Source organism: Pithys albifrons, chromosome 29, assembly GCF_047495875.1.
Source record: "Pithys albifrons albifrons isolate INPA30051 chromosome 29, PitAlb_v1, whole genome shotgun sequence".
Lineage (NCBI taxonomy): Eukaryota > Metazoa > Chordata > Aves > Passeriformes > Thamnophilidae > Pithys > Pithys albifrons.
Window position 1 is genome coordinate 656,945 of NC_092486.1, and position 20,577 is coordinate 677,521.

The 20,577-nt window shown below is 57.9% G+C and overlaps 1 protein-coding gene across 2 annotated transcripts in view; it reads left to right on the top strand.

Moving 5' to 3' along the window:
* The first annotated feature begins 961 nt into the window (after nt 1-961).
* LOC139683667 (tetraspanin-15-like) overlaps nt 962-20,577 on the top strand; it is a 64,185-nt gene continuing 44,569 nt past the window's right edge. Inside the window, exons 1-2 of one of the 2 annotated variants that reach the window (XM_071579017.1) lie at nt 962-1,109; nt 17,210-17,395. In XM_071579017.1, coding sequence (XP_071435118.1) covers nt 990-1,109; nt 17,210-17,395 — 306 coding nt within the window. In that variant the 5' untranslated portion in view covers nt 962-989. The remainder of the gene's footprint in view (nt 1,110-17,209; nt 17,396-20,577) is intronic. The other variant, XM_071579018.1, reaches the window with a different exon arrangement.

Consider the following 20,577-nt stretch of genomic DNA (forward strand, 5'->3'; position numbering starts at 1 on the left):
GCCTCCCCCAGCCAGGGCCCCCCATCCGTGCCACCCCCAGCCAGGCCCCCCCATCCGTGCCACCCCCAGCCAGGCCCCCCCATCCGTGCCACCCCCAGCCCGGGCACCCCATCCGTGCCACCCCCAGCCCAGGCCCCCCATCCGTGCCACCCCCAGCCAGGCCCCCCATCCGTGCCACCCCCAGGCAGGCCCCCCATCCGTGCCACCCCCAGGCAGGCCCCCCATCCGTGCCACCCCCAGCCAGGCCCCCCCATCCGTGCCACCCCCAGCCAAGCCCCCCATCCGTGCCACCCCCAGCCCGGGCACCCCATCCGTGCCACCCCCAGCCAAGCCCCCCATCCGTGCCACCCCCAGCCCGGGCACCCCATCCGTGCCACCCCCAGCCCGGGCACCCCATCCGTGCCACCCCCAGCCAGGCCCCCCCATCCGTGCCACCCCCAGCCCGGGCACCCCATCCGTGCCACCCCCAGCCAGGCCCCCCCATCCGTGCCACCCCCAGCCAGGCCCCCCATCCGTGCCACCCCCAGCCCGGGCCCCCCATCCGTGCCACCCCCAGCCCGGGCACCCCATCCGTGCCACCCCCAGCCAGGGCACCCCATCCGTGCCACCCCCAGCCCGGGCCCCCCATCCGTGCCACCTCCAGCCCGGGCACCCCATCCGTGCCACCCCCCATTCCCTCCATCCCGGGGTTCCAGGAGCGAATTCCTCCCGCTTTTCCCACATTTTTGCCTTCCGCTCCCCCCTTCGCTGCGGGATTTCAGCTCCCCACCAGCGAGGGCAGATTTTGCAGCACATTCTCTGCCCAAATCCTGCTGGAGATGCCCCGTTTTTTTTGGGATGCCCATTCCCTGCCCGGCCAAGCCGAGCCCAGCCCCGCAAAGGGTTAAGGCAGAGCCGGAGCGGGACCTGCCCCGAGCGGCTCCTGCCCCGAGCGCGGCCGCGGGCGGGACTTGGCCCGAGCTCTGCCGCTTCCAGCCCTGCTCCTGGGCATGGGATTCCCTCTGGAAGCAGCTCCAAGGATGGCCCCGGAGCGTTCCCGGTGCCGCAATTCCCACCTCTACTACTACGGCATCAAGTTCGCCCTCTCCGCCTACTCCACGCTCTTCTCGGTAGGTGCTCCCGGCTTTTCCCCACCCTTCCCGCTGCTTCCACCTTTCCCGGTGTTTTCCCTCCCAAATATCCCTCCAGGGGGTTGGACTTGGCTTTTCAAAGTCTGAATTTCCCCACCCCACCATGGGTCGGATTTGACTTTTCAGGGTCCCACTTTCCCTCCTGAGTGTTGGATTTGGCTTCTCAAAGTCTGAATTTTTCCCCTGTGTGTTGGATTTGGTTTTTCAAAGTCCGAATTTCCCCCCAAGGGTTGAATTTGGCTTTTCTGAGTCAGAATTTCCCCTCTGAGTGTTTGATTTGGCTTTTCAAAGTGCGAATTTCGCACCCATGGGTTGGATTTGACTTTTCAAAGTCTGAATTTCCCCCCCCCGTGGGTTGGATTTGGCTTTTCAGGGTCCAGATTTTCCCCTGTGGGTTGGATTTGGCTTCTCAAAATTTGAATTTCCCTCCTGAGTGTTGGATTTGGCTTCTCAAAGTCCTGATTTCCCCTCCTGAAGCATCAAATCCCTCGTGCTCGGGGCTGGCTGGGTCCAAAAGATGCAATTTTGGGGGGGAAATGTGGAGTTTGGTGGATTTAAAAGCTCATCCCTGGGATTTTCCTTCCTCCTGGAAATCCCTTGGGACAGAGAGTCACATTTTGAGGCATTTGGAGCATAAACCCCAAGGAAATTCGGTGTTTTTCACCCCCCAGTTAGGTCAGACCTCCCCCTGCCCTTCTCAGCCATGAAGCAGGGGAGCTTTTATCCACTTTTATAACTGAAAAAATTAAAATTAAAGCCGATTTGAGGCAGTTTGGAATCACTGAACTCTGGTCAGGACTTCCCTGTGGGAGCAGGGGAGGGGGGAGCAAAAAATCCCACAGGCCTTTGGGGTAAAGATAAAGATATTTTTGGGGCTTCATCTTAATTAATGCTGCCCCATGTTCAGAACTGTTTCCCCTCAGGGCCAACGGGCTCGTTCCTGCGCTGGGTGTGGGGCTGAGCACAGAAAGAAATACCTGGGGAGGGCGGGAGGGCTTTTCTTGCCCTGTTTATTTGTTTTTGTGATGATTCCACCCGTGGGGAGGGCAGGGCTCGCCCTCCCCCTCTGGGGGTGGCACTGAAAAACTTGTGCCCAGAAAGAACCAAAAAAGGGTTTTTTTTTGAGAACATCTCCCCGATTTCCTCGTGGCTGGTGGGTGGGAAGGTCCCCAAAAAGGGTGAGGAGGGTGTGAGAGCTCCAGGGGGTTCCCACTGCAGCCTCCAAGCCCCCCCAAATCCAGATTCCTTCCCCATTTCTGGCTGGTTTGACGACATTTGACAGCAATAATTTTGGCTCAGAATTGACCTGGGGGACCCCCGAGGGTTTGGGTTCTCCAGACTGCCCTGGGTTTGAGGTTCTGCAGGTGCTTGGGAGCTGCTGAAGGGTTGGGAGGAGGCTCAGGGGTTGATCCTCATTAACCTCACCCGGAGTTGGGGCTGTGCTTTGGGAACAGGAATTCCCAATGGGATAATTTCATTTCCAGTGAAGTTCTGGAGGGGCTCAGGGGTTGGATCCACTCATCATTTCCTAAAGAGTGGAAAACAGCAGGAAAAAGGCCCCTGGAATTGCTGTCCCCCCCTCCTGCCTCCAGCCCTGGTGCTGCTTCCAGAGGGATCCAGAGAATCCTGGGATTGGGCAGTGCCAGGGAACGTTTCAGCCTGACCTATTTCTGCCCTCTTTCACTGGCACATGTTGGCACCACCAAGTGAATTCCCTGGAGCTGCCCCAGCCCTCAGGGCCAGGCTTGGCCCTGGAAAAATGTGCTCCAGGGAACAGGACTGGGGAGGAACTTCCCTTTCCTGGAGGCTTTGAGAATTCCAGAGTGAAAATCCAGTGGAGAAGGAGTGGGGGTGGCACCACAAAGGACTGGGGAGGTTTGGAGGTCAGAGGGTTGTCCCAGCCCACAAAAACATGGAATTAGTGCCCCCAGATCCTTCCCAGTGCTTTCATTACAGCTGGAAAAATCCCAAGGGATGAGCCTGAGAGTGGCTTTAAACCAGACTTGGAGTGGGTTTGGTTTTGTAGAACTGGTTTTAATGCTCCTGGAGGAGTCAGTGGAGCAAAGACTTGGAGTTTTCTTTCCAAAGGGAAACTCTCCTTTCCTTACTTTTTGCATGGATTTCGTGCCCCCAGATCCTTCCCAGAGCTTTTATTATAGCTGGAAAAATCCCTGAGGGAACAAGGGATGAGCCCAAGAGTGGCTTTAAACCAGAGTTGGGGCAAGTTTGGTTTTATAGAGCTGGTTTTAATCCTCATGGAGGATTCAGTGGAATTTTCTTTCCAAAGAGAAACTCTCTTTTCCTTTTCTTCCTTCCTCCCTAAAATTGGAAAAGGACATTTTAATGGGCCCTCAGAAAAGCTGCTTGTCCCATTCCTGTGCTCTGGTGGCAGCTCAGCCTCCTGTGGTGCCCTTGATCCCTGTGTGATTAATCCCAAAGTTCTCCAACCCTTTCTAGATCCCATTTTTGAGGCCCTTTGGGGGGAATCCACACCCAGAGGAGACTCCTCATTTCCCCTGGAAAATAAGGGAATAAATAACAAAGAGCCCCTTTGGATCCTGCTGGGGAGGAGCAGCTGTGCCCTGTGCTGGTGTGGAGCCTCTGGGGCCGGGCAGGGTGGCACTGCTGGCACAGGAGGCTTTGGGAATTAATTTGGCACCGCTGCCCACCCAGGCTGGGACTGAAGTGCTGCCCCACCCGTCAGCCCCTCGTGGGGCTCTGCCCTCACCCCGTCCTGAGTGGGCTCAGGGGTGGAGGTTTGGGTGTCCTGAGTGAGGAGCAATCCCTGACTCACCCAGCTGATGCCAATCCCTCTGGGAAAAGCCCCTCCTGGTGGTTGGTCCTTGGCAGGGCGTGGGGCTGTGCTGGCACCTCTGGGGTCATGGTGGGGTTTGTCCTCAGGGTGGGTCAGTTGTGGCACTTGAGGCTTTTGGGGACAGGGGGAATGTGGCACCTCGTGAGGTTTGGTGGGGAGTGGCCTCAGGTGGTGGGGCTGGAGGAGGAGGAGGGGCTGGAGGGGCTGAGGAAGGGGCAGGAGGGGCTGAGGGAGCTGGGGGGGCTCAGCTGGAGAAAAGGAGGCTCAGGGGGGACCTTCTCCCTCTTCCCAACCCCTTGTCAGGAGGGGGGAGCTGGGGAGGGTCGGGCTCTGCTCCAGGATCAGGGACAGGAGGAGAGGGAACAACCTCAGGTTGGGCCAGGGCAGGGGCAGGGGGATATTGGGGAAATTCCTGCATGGAAAGGGCTGTCCAGCTGGCACAGGAGTGGAGTGCCCATCCCTGGGGGCACTGAACATCCCTGTGGGGACATGGGCAGTGGTGGCCTTGGCAGTGCTGGGGAACAAGGGAACTCCATGACCTTAGAGGGCTTTTCCACCCTAAACCATTCCATGATTCCATGAGAAACATCCCACCAGTTTGGTCGGGCTCTGCCCCAGGAACAGGGACAGGAGAGGGAATGGCCTCAGGCTGTGCCAAGGGATGTTCAGGCTGGACCCTGGGGAAATTCCTGCATGGAAAGGGCTGCCCAGCTGGCACAGGAGTGGAGTGCCCATCCCTGGGGACACTGAACATCCCTGTGGATGCAGCACTTGGGGACATGGGCAGTGGTGTCCTTGACAGCACTGGGGAACAGGTGGACTTGGTGACCTTAGAGGGCTCTTCCAAACCAAACAAGTCTGGGGATCTGTTCCATCACTCTACGACTCACTGTCCCCTGAACAGAGAGATGGCTCCATGGGATGGACATCAGAAGGAATTTCCTCATGGAAAGGGTGGTCAGGCATTGGCACAGCCCAGGGAGGGTTGGAGTGCCCACCCCTGGAAGTGCCCAAGGAACACCTGCAGGTGGCACTCAGAGCTCTGGGCTGGGCACAGGGTGGTGGAGATCAGTCCAAGCCTGGACTTGATGATCTTGAAGGTCTTTTCCAGCCTCAGGAGCTCTGGGATTCTGGGATTTGCAGCACAGGTCAGGATTTGGCACATCCCTTGTGGCATTGAGTGGTGTCTCTGTGCCAGAGCCAAGTCCTGAAGGGACCAGAGTGGTGCCAGGAGAGCTCCCAACCCCTGAGACGCCTCTCAGGTTGAGCTGCGAGCTCAGCCCACCCCTGGCACCCCCAATCCTGCCACCCCACCCCCCTGGCACCCCCAATCCTGCCAGCCCACCCCCCTGGCACCCCCAATCCTGCCAGCCCACCCCAAATCCTCCAGCCCAGCCCAAACAGTGCCAGCCCACCCCCCTGGCACCCCAAATCCTGCCAGCCCACCCCAAATCCTGCCAGTCCACCCCAAATCCTGCCAGCCCACCCCAAACAGTGCCAGCCCACCCCCCTGGCACCCCAAATCCTGCCAGTCCACCCCAAATCCTGCCAGCCCACCCCCCTGGCACCCCAAATCCTGCCAGTCCACCCCAAATTCTGCCAGCCCACCCCAAACAGTGCCAGCCCATCCCTCTGGCACCCCAGTCCTGCCAGCCACCCCATTCTGCACCCCAAATCCTGCCAGCCCACCCCCCTGGCGCCCCAAATCCTGCCAGCCCACCTCCAATCCTGCCAGCCCATCCCCCTGGTATCCCTAACCCTGCCAGCCCTTTCAAAATGCCATTTCCAGGTCTCTAAGTGACTGTGGCACCGGTGGGGCAGAGATTGGCACTGGTGGGGCAGGGATTGGCACTGGTGGGGCAGAGATTGGCACTGGTGGGGCAGAGATTGGCACCGGTGGGGCAGGGATTGGCACTGGTGGGGCAGGGATTGGCACTGCTGGGCCAGGGATGGGCACCAGTGGGGCAGGGATTGGCATCCATAGGAGAGTGATTGGCACCAGTGGGGCAGGGATTGGCACCTGTGGGACAGGGATTGGCACCAGGAATTCCCACTTTCAGCCCTCCCAGGTGCCACCCGCTCACCCAGGTGTGCCAGGGAGGCAAACCAGCCCCTGTACCATCCTGCCAGGAGACCTTTGGTGGGGAAGGTCTCCAGGACCTCCTCAGCCCTCAGGGAAAAGCTCTCCTTAAACTTCCAGAGCTGTACCAACACCCAGGAGATGGAATTCTGGGGTTGGAATTCCCTCTTTTCCAGGCCCTGAGGAGCTGGTTTGGCTCCTTGGGCACAGAGGGCACAAACAGTCTCGTGCCAGTGCAGGGAACCTCCAGCCACGGGTTTGGAGGGTGGAAAATCCTTCCTGAGGGAAAGGGCAGGCTGGAAAATCCCAGTTGGTCCTTCCAGACCTCCAGGAGGACCAAGGGCAGTAAGGAGGGACCTGCCAGGGTGGGGTGGGGTGGGATGGGAGGGCAGGGGGGGTGTCCTGGTTAAAGGTGACCCTGCAGGGGAAACGAACCCAACACAAGAGAGATTCTAAGTCAGAGTTACAATTTAATACCAACATTGCAATCAATGCAGTGGCACAAAGAGCAATTGGGTTTAACCCCCAAGCCCAGCAGTCTAACCCAGCCCCCTGGGGCACAAACACAGGGGGGTTTGGTGGCCCCTGTGCTGAGCCCCACGTGGTTCCCCCGAGGCCAAAGGCAAAGGAGGGGACAAAGCTGTTGGTGCAGATGATGGCAGAGTCTGGGGGAGAGTGGGGGGCTCCTCCTGTGCAGGGTCTGCTCCTGCTCTGGATGCCAGGAGTGGTGCCAGAGGTGGCCAAAGGCCAAGATTGTCTCCCCTGAGGTTTGGGTGGGAGCCCCCAGTGCCTCCCCCAGGGCAGGGAGTTCCACCCTGGGGGATCTGACTCTGGCACTCAGGGGGGATTTTGGACTCGTTGCTGGCCCCTGAGCAGAGCTGAGCCCTCAGGTGGGTGTGGAGGTGCCAAGGAGTCCCTGCAGGGCAGTTCTCCCAGCTCCTCTGCCAGGCTTCTTTCCCAGCCAGCTCCCAGCCTGAGGGCTCAGCTGTGCCCTGGGCAGCTGCTGCCAATGGGCCCTTGGGAACAGTTGCTGGGCAATGGCCCAGAGGGTTTGGAATGCCCAGCTTTGGGCACACCCACACTGGGACAAACTGGGCCCACCTGCTCAACTGGGACAGTTCTGGGCATCCTGCACTGCCCCAGCCCGTGCCCACCGACCCCTCTCAGTGCCACAAGCACCAAACCCACCCCGGGCTGGAATCAAACCTGAGTTTAACACCCCTCGGTGGGTTTCAGCTGCCCCAGGGTGATGGGGGCAGTGCCAGGGGGCATCACCCACCCCAGGGTGATGGGGGCAGTGCCAGGGGGCATCACCCACCCCACCCCAGGGTGATGGGGCAGTGCCAGGGGCACATCACCCACCCCAGGGTGATGGGGGCAGTGCCAGGGGCATATCACCCACCACAGGGTGATGGGGGAAGTGCCAGGGGCACATCACCCTCCCCAGGGTGATGGGGGCAGTTCCAGGGGCACATCACCCACCCCTCCCCAGGGTGATGGGGGCGGTGCCAGGGGCACATCACCCACTCCAGGGTGATGGGGGCGGTGCCAGGGGCAGATCACCCACTCCAGGGTGATGGGGGCAGTGCCAGGGGCACATCACCCACCACAGGGTGATGGGGGCAGTGCCAGGGGGCATCACCCACCCCACGCCAGGGTGATGGGGGCAGTGCCAGGGGCACATCACCCACCACAGGGTGATGGGGGCAGTTCCAGGGGCACATCACCCACCACAGGGTGATGGGGGCAGTGCCAGGGGGCATCACCCACCCCAGGGTGATGGGGGCAGTGCCAGGGGCACATCACCCACCCCAGGGTGATGGGGGCAGTGCCAGGGGGCATCACCCACCGCAGGGTGATGGGGGCAGTGCCAGGGGGCATCACCCACCGCAGGGTGATGGGGGCGGTGCCAGGGGGCATCACCCACCACAGGGTGATGGGGGCAGTGCCAGGGGGCATCACCCACCCCAGGGTGATGGGGGCAGTGCCAGGGGCACATCACCCACCGCAGGGTGATGGGGGCAGTGCCAGGGGCAGATCACCCACCACAGGGTGATGGGGGCAGTGCCAGGGGCACATCACCCACCCCAGGGTGATGGGGGCGGTGCCAGGGGCACATCACCCACCCCAGGGTGATGGGGGCAGTTCCAGGGGCACATCACCCACCACAGGGTGATGGGGGCAGTGCCAGGGGGCATCACCCACCGCAGGGTGATGGGGGCGGTGCCAGGGGGCATCACCCACCGCAGGGTGATGGGGGCAGTGCCAGGGGGCATCACCCACCCCACGCCAGGGTGATGGGGGCAGTGCCAGGGGCACATCACCCTCCCCAGGGTGATGGGGGCAGTGCCAGGGGCACATCACCCACTCCAGGGTGATGGGGGCAGTGCCAGGGGCAGATCACCCACTCCAGGGTGATGGGGGCAGTGCCAGGGGCAGATCACCCACTCCAGGGTGATGGGGGCGGTGCCAGGGGCACATCACCCACCCCAGGGTGATGGGGGCAGTTCCAGGGGCACATCACCCACCACAGGGTGATGGGGGCAGTGCCAGGGGGCATCACCCACCGCAGGGTGATGGGGGCGGTGCCAGGGGGCATCACCCACCGCAGGGTGATGGGGGCAGTGCCAGGGGGCATCACCCACCCCACGCCAGGGTGATGGGGGCAGTGCCAGGGGCACATCACCCTCCCCAGGGTGATGGGGGCAGTGCCAGGGGCACATCACCCACTCCAGGGTGATGGGGGCAGTGCCAGGGGCAGATCACCCACTCCAGGGTGATGGGGGCAGTGCCAGGGGCAGATCACCCACTCCAGGGTGATGGGGGCAGTGCCAGGGGCAGATCACCCACTCCAGGGTGATGGGGGCAGTTCCAGGGGCACATCACCCACCCCTCCCCAGGGTGATGGGGGCAGTGCCAGGGGGCATCACCCACCCCACGCCAGGGTGATGGGGGCAGTGCCAGGGGCACATCACCCACCGCAGGGTGATGGGGGCAGTGCCAGGGGCACAGCCTCGGGATGGCTTTTTGCCCCCATGAAATCCCTTCCCCAGGTGGGGATGGGCCACGTGGGACACCAATTAAAGGAGGAATTGGAAGAATAAAAGCAAAGAGGCCAAACTGGGCAGGGTGTAAATGCAGTCGGGGCTGTGTTTGTGTGAGCGCTAATTAGTCCTAATTGGGAGCAGGAGCAGAAGGAAACTCATCGAAGGGAACGTCATCAAAGGGAACTGATTCGTCAGAGTGGTTTGAAATGAATTTAATTTCAGCATCAGGCAAAAAAACCCTCATGTTGAAATGAGCGGAATGTGTGGAAGTTTCCAGCATTCCATGTGGAAAGGACATGGAAAATAAGGAAATCAGGAGCAATCCCGTGTTTTATCCCTGATGGATCCCCACATTCCAGGCGCTGGGAATTCCGGATCTGATCCTGCGGTTGTTGCAGTGGAGGAACGGGATAATCCTGAGGAAATGCAGATTCCTTTCCCCCTGGAGGGCAATTCCCGGCATTTCCACCCCATTTAGGGCAATTAACGTTAATTAGCGAGGGCACAGCGGCTGGTTCTGCCTCGGAGTGTAAAAGGTTTGGGTGCCACGGCTCCCAAAAATCCCTGAGGGTGGAATTCGAGGCCAAACAACCCCCAGGGATGTGTTTCCAGCCATGCCAGGGATGTTTCCAGCCGTGCCAGGGATGTTTCCAGCTGTGCCAGGGATGTGTTTCCAGCCATGCCAGGGGTGTGTTTCCAGCTGTGCCAGGGATGTGTTTCCAGCTGTGCCAGGGATGTTTCCAGCTGTGCCAGGGATGTGTTTCCAGCTGTGCCAGGGATGTGTTTCCAGCTGTGCCAGGGATGGGTTTCCAGCTGTGCCAGGGGTGTGTTTCCAGCTGTGCCAGGGATGTGTTTCCATCTGTGCCAGGGATGTTTCCAGCCATGCCAGGGATGTTTCCAACTGTGCCAGGGGTGTTTCCAGCTGTGCCAGGGGTGTGTTTCCAGCTGTGCCAGGGATGTGTTTCCATCTGTGCCAGGGATGGGTTTCCATCCATGCCAGGGATGGGTTTCCATCTGTGCCAGGGATGTGTTTCCAGCCGTGCCAGGGGTGTGTTTCCAGCCGTGCCAGGGATGGGTTTCCATCTGTGCCAGGGATGTTTCCAGCTGTGCCAGGGATGTGTTTCCATCTGTGCCAGGGATGTGTTTCCAGCCATGCCAGGGGTGTTTCCATCTGTGCCAGGGATGTTTCCATCTGTGCCAGGGATGTTTCCATCTGTGCCAGGGATGTATTTCCAGCTATGCCAGGGGTGGGTTTCCAGCTATGCCAGGGATGTGTTTCCAGCTGTGCCAGGGATGTGTTTCCAGCCATGCCAGGGATGTTTCCATCTGTGCCAGGGATGTGTTTCCAGCTGTGCCAGGGATGTGTTTCCAGTGCCAGGGATGTGTTTCCAGCTGTGCCAGGGATGGGTTTCCAGTGCCAGGGATCAAACAGGAGACCCCCAGGCTGGGCAGGGAGGGGACACTTTTCCATGCCCAGCAGGGCTGGGATGATCCCGGTTTTGGTGAACTCGAGGATTATTCCCCTTGAAGCTCCTCCTCTCCTGGCAGAGCCGCCGCTGCTGCTGCTGCTTTGCTCCAAATCCAGCTCTTTTTTCCCCCAGAAATGCTGTTTCCAGGGAATGCTGCTCCGTCTCCCTCCTGGGATTGCTCCGGATCCCTCGGCCCCTGCTGGGACACCAGTCCCTGCTCAGCCCCCCCAGCTCCCTTTGCCCTCTGTCTCCCTGGGAGACATTCCAGGATATCCCTCCCCTGCCTCCAGGTGGGAGTTGCTTTCCAAGGTGCTTTTTTGGGACCTGGAGCTGCTTTGAGTGGCACCAACTCGGTGGTTCTTTGAACTGAGGGTGGTTTTGGGTGTGGGAATGGGCTGGGCCTGACCCGGCTCTGAGGGGCTGGAGGAGCCTCCAGGCTAAAGGTTAGTGAGGAAATTTAGGGATGCTCCATCCCTGGGAGTGTCCAAGGCCAGGCTGGAGCCCCCTGGGACAGCGGGAGGTGTCCCTGGGACAGTGGGAGGTGTCCCTGCCCAGGGCAGGGGTGGCACTGGGTGACCTTCAAGGTCCCTCCATCCCAGCCCATTCCAGGGCTCCTGCCCATCCCTGGCAGCTCCAGCTCCGTCCCACCAGCAGCTCTGGGGGTCTCAGCCCCTCCTCAGCTCCAGCCCAGAGGCAGCTGAAAGACTTGGGGTTCAACTGGCACTGGGATGGATTTCAACTGGCAGGGAGTGGGGTGAGGTGGGATATTGGGAAGGGATTGTTGGCTGGGAGGGTGGGGAGGGGCTGGGATGGGATTCCCAGAGAGACCTGAGAGCCCCTTCCAGGGCCTAAAGGGGCTCCAAGAGCTGGAGAGGGACTGGGGACAAGGGATGGAGGGACAGGACACAGGGAATGGCCTCCCACTGCCAGAGGGCAGGGATAGGTGGGATACTGGGAAAGGGATTGTTGGCTGTGAGGGTGGGGAGGGGCTGGGCTGGGATTCCCAGAGAAGCTGTGGCTGCCCCAGCCCTGGGAGTGCCCAAGGCCAGGCTGGAGCCCCCTGGGACAGTGGGAGGTGCCCCTGGGACAGCGGGAGGTGCCCCTGGGACAGCGGGAGGTGCCCCTGCCCAGGGCAGGGCTGGCACTGGGTGGGCTTTGAGGTCTTTTCCAACCCAAGCCATTCAGGGATTCCATGAAAGCCAAAAAATTCAGGTGGATCAGCTCAATATTTGCTTGGGAATGTTGTGGGGTGTCCCCTCCTGATGGGGCTGAAGGAGCAGCCCCTTCTCTGCATTCCAGGGGCTTGGAATTCCCCAGGGATGCTGCCCAGCCCTGGCACAGCTGGATCTGAGCCGTGCCCAGTGAAACCACCCCCAAAGAGGGGGGTCCTGCCCCCTCCTGCCTTGGCTCCGGGCCCTTCCCAGAGCTCTGCCCTCCCTCTGCTGGGAAATGGGGAAATTAAAGCAGGAAAAGTGGCTCTGATTGGCACATGGGGATAATTGGGATTAATGGAGCGTGTTAATGGAGCCACATCCCAAGCCGAGTGCATTCCCTGGAAAAACATGGAATCCAATCCAAGCCCAGAGCCGAGTGCATTCCCTGGGAATCTTCCATAAGGATAAACATGGAATCAAACCCAATCCCAGAGCCGAGTGCATTCCCTGGGAATCTTCCATAGGGATAAACATGGAATCAAACCCAATCCCAGAGCCGAGTGCATTCCCTGGAAAAACATGGAATCAAACCACATCCAGAGCCGAGTGCATTCCCTGGAAAAACATGGAATCAAACCCAATCCAGTGCCGAGTGCATTCCCTGGGAATCTTCCATAAGGATAAACATGGAATCAAACCCAATCCCAGAGCCAAGTGCATTCCCTGGAAAAACATGGAATCCAATCCAATCCCAGAGCCGAGTGCATTCCCTGGAAAAACATGGAATCAAACCCAATCCAGTGCCGAGTGCATTCCCTGGGAATCTTCCATAAGGATAAACATGGAATCAAACCCAATCCCAGAGCCGAGTGCATTCCCTGGAAAAACATGGAATCAAACCACATCCCAGAGCCGAGTGCATTCCTTGAAAAACATGGAATCAAACCCAATCAAGAGCCAAGTGCATTCCCTGGAAAAACATGGAATCCAATCCAATCCCAGAGCCGAGTGCATTCCCTGGAAAAACATGGAATCAAACCCAATCCAGTGCCGAGTGCATTCCCTGGGAATCTTCCATAAGGATAAACATGGAATCAAACCCAATCCCAGAGCCGAGTGCATTCCCTGGAAAAACATGGAATCCAATCCAGTCCCAGAGCCAAGTGCATTCCTTGGAAAAACATGGAATCCAATCCAGTCCCAGAGCCAAGTGCATTCCTTGGAAAAACATGGAATCCAATCCAGTCCCAGAGCCAAGTGCATTCCTTGGAAAAACATGGAATCCAATCCAGTCCCAGAGCCAAGTGCATTCCTTGGAAAAACATGGAATCCAATCCAGTCCCAGAGCCAAGTGCATTCCTTGGAAAAACATGGAATCAAACCTAATTGCACAGCCGAGTGCATTCCCTGGGAATCTTCCATAAGGATACACATGGAATCAGACCTAATTCCAGCACTTAAAGTCGAGCCTAAAGATGAAACTGGGATTAACGAGTCCCGTTAAAGGCCTTTGGCCGTTTGGGTTCTGCCTCTTCAGCTCCAACCATCCGAAGTGTCCGTGGAATCTCCCGAGTGGAGGTGACATTTCTGGGGGTTCTGGTCCTTTGTGGCTGAGGAGGAGCTGGAGGGAAATGACTGAGGGATCTGAAGGGGCCCCAGAAACCCCCGGAAACAGCGGCCGGGAGAGGGCAGGGAGAGCTCAACCTCCCGGAAAAGAAGGATTGGGATGGAAAATTGGGGATTGGGATGGAAAATTGGGGATTGTAATTGGAAATTAGGGATTGTAATTGGAAATTGAGGATTGTAATTGGAAATTAGGGATTGTGATTGGAAATTAGGGATTGTGATTGGAAATTAGGGATTGTAATTGGAAATTAGGGATTGTAATTGGAAATTAGGGATTGTGATTGGAAATTAGGGATTGTAATTGGAAATTGGGGATTGTAATTGGAAATTAGGGGTTGTAATTGGAAATTAGGGGTTGTAATTGGAAATTAGGGATTGTAATTGGAAATTAGGGGTTGTAATTGGAAATTAAGGGATTGTAATTGGAAATTAGGGGTTGTAATTGGAAATTAAGGGATTGTAATTGGAAATTAGGGGTTGTAATTGGAAATTAAGGGATTGTAATTGGAAATTAGGGGTTGTAATTGGAAATTAGGGATTGTAATTGGAAATTAAAGGTTGAATTGTTGGCGTGAATTAGGAAGAGTTTGTAGAAACTCATCAGGGGCAGTGAAGCCTCTTGGGAAGGTGAAAGTGGTGGAAAAGGAGTGGGAAAAGTGGGAAAAGAGGGGAAAAGGAGGGGGGAAGGAGGTGGAAAAGGGGTGGGAAAAGGAGAGGGGAGTGGGATGGAAAAGGAGGGGAAAGGAGTAGGAAAGGAGGGGGGAAAGGAGAGGGAAGGAGATGGAAAAGGGGTGGAATGGGGTGGAAAAAGAGGGAAAAGGAGGGGGAAAGGAGAAGGAAAAGGAGGGGGAAGGAGATGGAAAAGGCCTGGGAAAAGAGGGGTGGAAAAGGGAAGGAAAAGGCTGGAAAATGAGGGAAAAGAGGGGGAAAAGTAGTGGGAAAGGAGGGGGGAAGGAGATGGAAAAGGGGTGGAAAAGGAGAATTTTCTCCTCTCAGAGGGGCAGCTTTGTCTGCGGCCGGAGGGGCCTGCCGGGATTTGGGGTGGGAATGGGCACAGAGTAACTGGGAATGGTGCCTGAGCTGGGGGTAACTGGGAATGGTGCCTGAGCTGGGGGTAACTGGGAATGGTGCCCTGAGCTGGGGGTAACTGGGAATGGTGCCCAGCTGGGGGTAACTGGGAATGGTGCCTGAGCTGGGGGTAACTGGGAATGGTGCCTGAGCTGGGGGTAACTGGGAATGGTGCCCTGAGCTCCAGTTTAACTGGGAATGGTGCCTGAGCTGGGGATAACTGGGAACGGTGCCTGAGCTGGGGGTAACTGGGAATGGTGCCTGAGCTGGGGGTAACTGGGAATGGTGCCCTGAGCTCCAGTTTAACTGGGAATGGTGCCCTGAGCTGGGGGTAACTGGGAATGGTGCCCTGAGCTGGGGGTAACTGGGAATGGTGTCCTGAGCTGGGGGTAACTGGGAATGGTGTCCTGAGCTCGGGGGTAACTGGGAATGGTGCCCTGAGCTGGGGGTAACTGGGAATGGTGCCCTGAGCTGGGGGGTAACTGGGAATGGTGTCCTGAGCTGGGGGTAACTGGGAATGGTGCCCTGAGCTGGGGGTAACTGGGAATGGTGCCTGAGCTGGGGGTAACTGGGAATGGTGCCTGAGCTGGGGGTAACTGGGAATGGTGCCTGAGCTGGGGGTAACTGGGAATGGTGTCCTGAGCTGGGGGTAACTGGGAATGGTGCCTGAGCTGGGGGTAACTGGGAATGGTGCCCTGAGCTCCAGTTTAACTGGGAATGGTGCCTGAGCTGGGGGTAACTGGGAATGGTGCCTGAGCTGGGGGTAACTGGGAATGGTGCCCTGAGCTGGGGGTAACTGGGAATGGTGCCTGAGCTGGGGGTAACTGGGAATGGTGCCCTGAGCTGGGGGTAACTGGGAATGGTGCCCTGAGCTCAGATTTAACTGGGAATGGTGCCTGAGCTGGGGGTAACTGGGAATGGTGCCCTGAGCTGGGGGTAACTGGGAATGCTGCCTGACCTCCAGTTTAACTGGGAATGGTGCCCTGAGCTGGGGGTAACTGGGAATGGTGCCCTGAGCTGGGGGTAACTGGGAATGGTGCCTGAGCTGGGGGGTAACTGGGAACGGTGCCCTGAGCTGGGGGTAACTGGGAATGGTGCCTGAGCTGGGGGTAACTGGGAATGGTGCCTGAGCTCCAGTTTAACTGGGAATGGTGCCCTGAGCTGGGGGTAACTGGGAATGGTACCCTGAGCTCCAGTTTAACTGGGAATGGTGCCCTGAGCTGGGGGTAACTGGGAATGGTGTCCTGAGCTGGGGGTAACTGGGAACGGTGCCCTGAGCTGGGGGTAACTGGGAATGGTGCCTGAGCTGGGGGTAACTGGGAATGGTGCCTGAGCTGGGGGTAACTGGGAATGGTGCCTGAGCTCCAGTTTAACTGGGAATGGTGCCTGAGCTGGGGGTAACTGGGAATGGTGCCCTGAGCTCCAGTTTAACTGGGAATGGTGCCCTGAGCTGGGGGTAACTCGGAATGGTGCCCTGAGCTGGGGGTAACTGGGAATGGTGCCCTGAGCTGGGGGTAACTCGGAATGGTGCCCTGAGCTGGGGGTAACTGGGAATGGTGCCTGAGCTGGGGGTAACTGGGAATGGTGCCCTGAGCTGGAGGTAACTGGGAATGGTGCCCTGAGCTCCAGTTTAACTGGGAATGGTGCCTGAGCTGGGGGTAACTGGGAATGGTGCCCTGAGCTGGGGGTAACTGGGAATGGTGCCTGAGCTGGGGGTAACTGGGAATGGTGCCCTGAGCTCCAGTTTAACTGGGAATGGTGCCTGAGCTGGGGGTAACTGGGAATGGTGTCCTGAGCTGGAGGTAACTGGGAATGGTGCCTGAGCTGGGGGTAACTGGGAATGGTGCCTGAGCTGGAGGTAACTGGGAATGGTGCCTGAGCTGGGGGTAACTGGGGGGTGGGAGGAGGGGCAGGGGCTCAGGGAGGGTTTGGGTGGGAGTTGGTGCCAATCAGGTGTGAAGCTGGAAGTGAAAGGTGGATTTTGGGAATGGTGCCATCTCACACTGGGCATGGCCCGTGGCTGCCAAGGCCAAGCTGAGTATCCAGACTGGGATCAGGCAGGGAGAGCCTGGCAAAGCCTGGCCTAAAGCCCCCCAGCCCAGCCCTGGGCACGGGGAACTCCTCTGGGATGGGATGAACATTCCAAAGCTCTGGGGTTGTCCTTGGCTGTCTTGGTCACCTCCCACCTCCAGCTCTCCCTGCAAGCCTCCGTTTTCCTGCTGGGAATTACTCCCCTCCCGCTGGGAATGACTCCTATCCCATTGGGAATGACTCTATCCCATTGGGAATTACTCCTATCCCACTGGGAATGATTCTGTCCCATTGGGAATGATTCCTATCCCATTGGGAATGACTCTGTCCCACCGGGAATGCCTCTATCCCACCGGGAATGACTCTATCCCACCGGAAATGACTCTATCCCACTGGGAATGACTCTATCCCACTGGGAATGACTCTATCCCATTGGGAATGACTCTGTCCCACTGGGAATGCCTCTATCCCAGTGGAAATGACTCATATCCCATTGGGAAGGACTCTGTCCCACTGGGAATGCCTCTATCCCACCGGGAATGACTCTGTCCCATTGGGAATGATTCCTATCCCACTGGGAATGACTCTGTCCCACTGGGAATGCCTCTATCCCACTGGAAATTACTCTATCCCATTGGGAATGACCCCTATCCCATTGGGAATGCCTCTATCCCGCCGGGAATGCCTCCCATCCCTCCGGGAATGACTCTATCGCACCGGGAATGCCTCTATCCCGCCGGGAATGCCTCTATCCCTCCGGGAATGACTCCCTGCTGCGCTCCCCTGCAGCTCCTGGGCCTGCTGATCCTCTGTGTTGGGGTCTACGCTGAGGTGGAGAGGCAGAAGCACCGGACCCTGGAGGGGCTGTTCCTGGCTCCTGCCCTGCTGCTGCTCCTGCTGGGAGTCTCCATGTTCCTGGTGTCCTTCCTGGGAATGCTGGGAAGTCTCCGGGACAACCGTGCGCTGCTGAGGACGGTGAGAGCCTCGGGATGGGCCGGGGGGTCCTGGGGAGGAGAACTGGGGTCTCCTGAGGGACCATCACCATGTTCCTGGTGTCCTTCTGGGAATGCTGGGAGTCTCCATGTTCCTGGTGTCCTTCCTGGGCACTCTCCATGTTCCTGGTGTGCTTCCTGGGAATGCCGGGAGTCTCCATGTTCCTGCTGTCCTTCTGGGAATGCTGGGAGTCTCCATGTCTCCAGTGTCCTTCTGGGAATGCTGGGAGTCTCCATGTTCCTGCTGTCCTTCTGGGAATGCCGGGAGTCTCCATGTTCCTGGTGTCCTTCCTGGGCACTCTCCATGTTCCTGGTGTCCTTCCTGGGAATGCTGGGAGTTTCCATGTTCCTGGTGTGCTTCCTGGGAATGCTGGGAGTTTCCATGTTCCTGGTGTGCTTCCTGGGAATGCTGGGAGTCTCCATGTTCCTGGTGTCCTTCTGGGAATGCCGGGAGTCTCCATGTTCCTGGTGTCCTTCCGGGAATGCTGGGAGTCTCCATGTTCCTGCTGTCCTTCTGGGAATGCTGGGAGTCTCCATGTTCCTGCTGTCCTTCCTGGGAATGCTGGGAGTCTCCATGTTCCCAGTGTCCTTCCTGGGAATGCTGGGAATTTCCATGTTCCCGGTGTCCTTTTTGGTTCTTGAGCAGCAAAGGGATTTATTGAGGATGTTGGAGGCAAAGCCACTTCATCCTGAGCACAACTTGGATAAACAAAAGAAGCCGTTTGGACAGTTTGGGGTTCATGGTTACATCTTTTAATTTCCATATTAATGACCAGGTGGAGTCTTGGAGCTTTTGGCTTGGAATTTAAGTGATGGTCTCCTGACTTCATCCCTTGGCTGGTCTTGAAGGGTCTTCATCACTGTTGGGTTCTGCCTTTCCTTTGTGCAATGCCATGACCTGTCAAACGTGTAAAATCTGGGATTTAACTCCCCAAAATCTGGGATTTAACTCCCCAAAATCTGGGAATTAACTCCCCAAAATCTGGGATTTAACTCCCCAAAATCTGGGATTTAACTCTCCAAAATCTGGGCTTTAACTCCCCAAAATCTGGGCTTTAACTCCCCAAAATCTGGGCTTTAACTCCCCAAAATCTGGGATTTAACTCTACAAAATCTGGGCTTTAACTCCCCAAAATCTGGGCTTTAACTCCCCAAAATCTGGGCTTTAACTCCCCAAAATCTGGGAATTAACTCCCCAAAATCTGGGCTTTAACTCCCCAAAATCTGGGATTCAACTCCCCAAAATCTGGGATTCAACTCCCCAAAATCTGGGATTTAACTCCCCAAAATCTGGGATTTAACTCTACAAAAATCTGGGCTCTGGTCCCTCAGATCTCTTTTAAACATCAAAGTTCACCTGATTTATGGCCTGGGAGTGTCTCGTGTCAGACTCTGATTGGACAGACCCACCTTGGTAGGACAGACAGACCCACCTTGGTAGGACAGACAGACCCACCTTGGTGGGACAGACAGACCCACGTTGGTAGGACAGACAGACCCACCTTGGTGGGACAGACAGACCCACCTTGGTGGGACAGACAGACAGAACCCCCTTGGTAGGACAGACAGACCCACCTTGGTGGGACAGACAGACAGACCCCCCTTGGTAGGACAGACAGACCCACCTTGGTGGGACAGACAGACCCACCTTGGTGGGACAGACAGACCCACCTTGGTGGGACAGACAGACAGAACCCCCTTGGTAGGACAGACAGGCCCATCTTGGTAGGACAGACAGACCCACCTTGGTAGGACAGACAGACCCACCTTGGTGGGACAGACAGAACCCCCTTGGTAGGACAGACAGAACCCCCTTGGTAGGACAGACAGAACCCCCTTGGTAGGACAGACAGACCCACCTTGGTGGGACAGACAGACCCACCTTGGTAGGACAGACAGACCCACCTTGGTGGGACAGACAGACAGACCCACCTTGGTAGGACAGACAGACCCACCTTGGTAGGACAGACAGAACCCCCTTGGTAGGACAGACAGACCCACCTTGGTGGGACAGACAGACCCACCTTGGTGGGACAGACAGACCCACCTTGGTGGGACAGGCAGACCCACCTTGGTAGGACAGACAGACCCACCTTGGTGGGACAGACAGACCCACCTTGGTGGGACAGACAGACCCACCTTGGTGGGACAGACAGACCCATCTTGGTGGGACAGACAGACCCACCTTGGTGGGACAGACAGACCCACCTTGGTAGGACAGACAGACCCACCTTGGTAGGACAGACAGACCCATCTTGGTAGGACAGACAGACCCACCTTGGTGGGACAGACAGAACCCCCTTGGTAGGACAGACAGAACCCCCTTGGTAGAACAGACAGACCCACCTTGGTGGGACAGACAGACCCACCTTGGTGGGACAGACAGAACCCCCTTGGTGGGACAGACAGACCCACCTTGGTGGGACAGACAGACCCACCTTGGTGGGACAGACAGAACCCCCTTGGTAGGACAGACAGACCCACCTTGGTGGGACAGACAGACCCACCTTGGTGGGACAGACAGACCCATCTTGGTGGGACAGACAGACCCACCTTGGTAGGACAGACAGAACCCCCTTGGTAGGACAGACAGACCCACCTTGGTGGGACAGACAGACCCACCTTGGTGGGACAGGCAGACCCACCTTGGTGGGACAGACAGACCCACCTTGGTAGGACAGACAGAACCCCCTTGGTGGGACAGACAGACCCACCTTGGTGGGACAGACAGACAGACCCACCTTGGTGGGACAGACAGGCCCACCTTCGTGGGACAGACAGAACCCCCTTGGTGGGACAGACAGAACCCCCTTGGTAGGACAGACAGACCCACCTTGGTAGGACAGACAGACCCACCTTGGTGGGACAGACAGACCCACCTTGGTAGGACAGACAGACCCACCTTGGTGGGACAGACAGACCCACCTTGGTGGGACAGACAGACCCACCTTGATAGGACAGACAGACCCACCTTGGTGGGACAGACAGACCCACCTTGGTAGGACAGACAGAACGTGCCTTGGTAGGACAGACAGACCCACCTTGGTGGGACAGACAGACCCACCTTGGTAGGACAGACAGAACCCCCTTGGTAGGACAGACAGACCCACCTTGGTGGGACAGACAGACCCACCTTGGTAGGACAGACAGACCCACCTTGGTGGG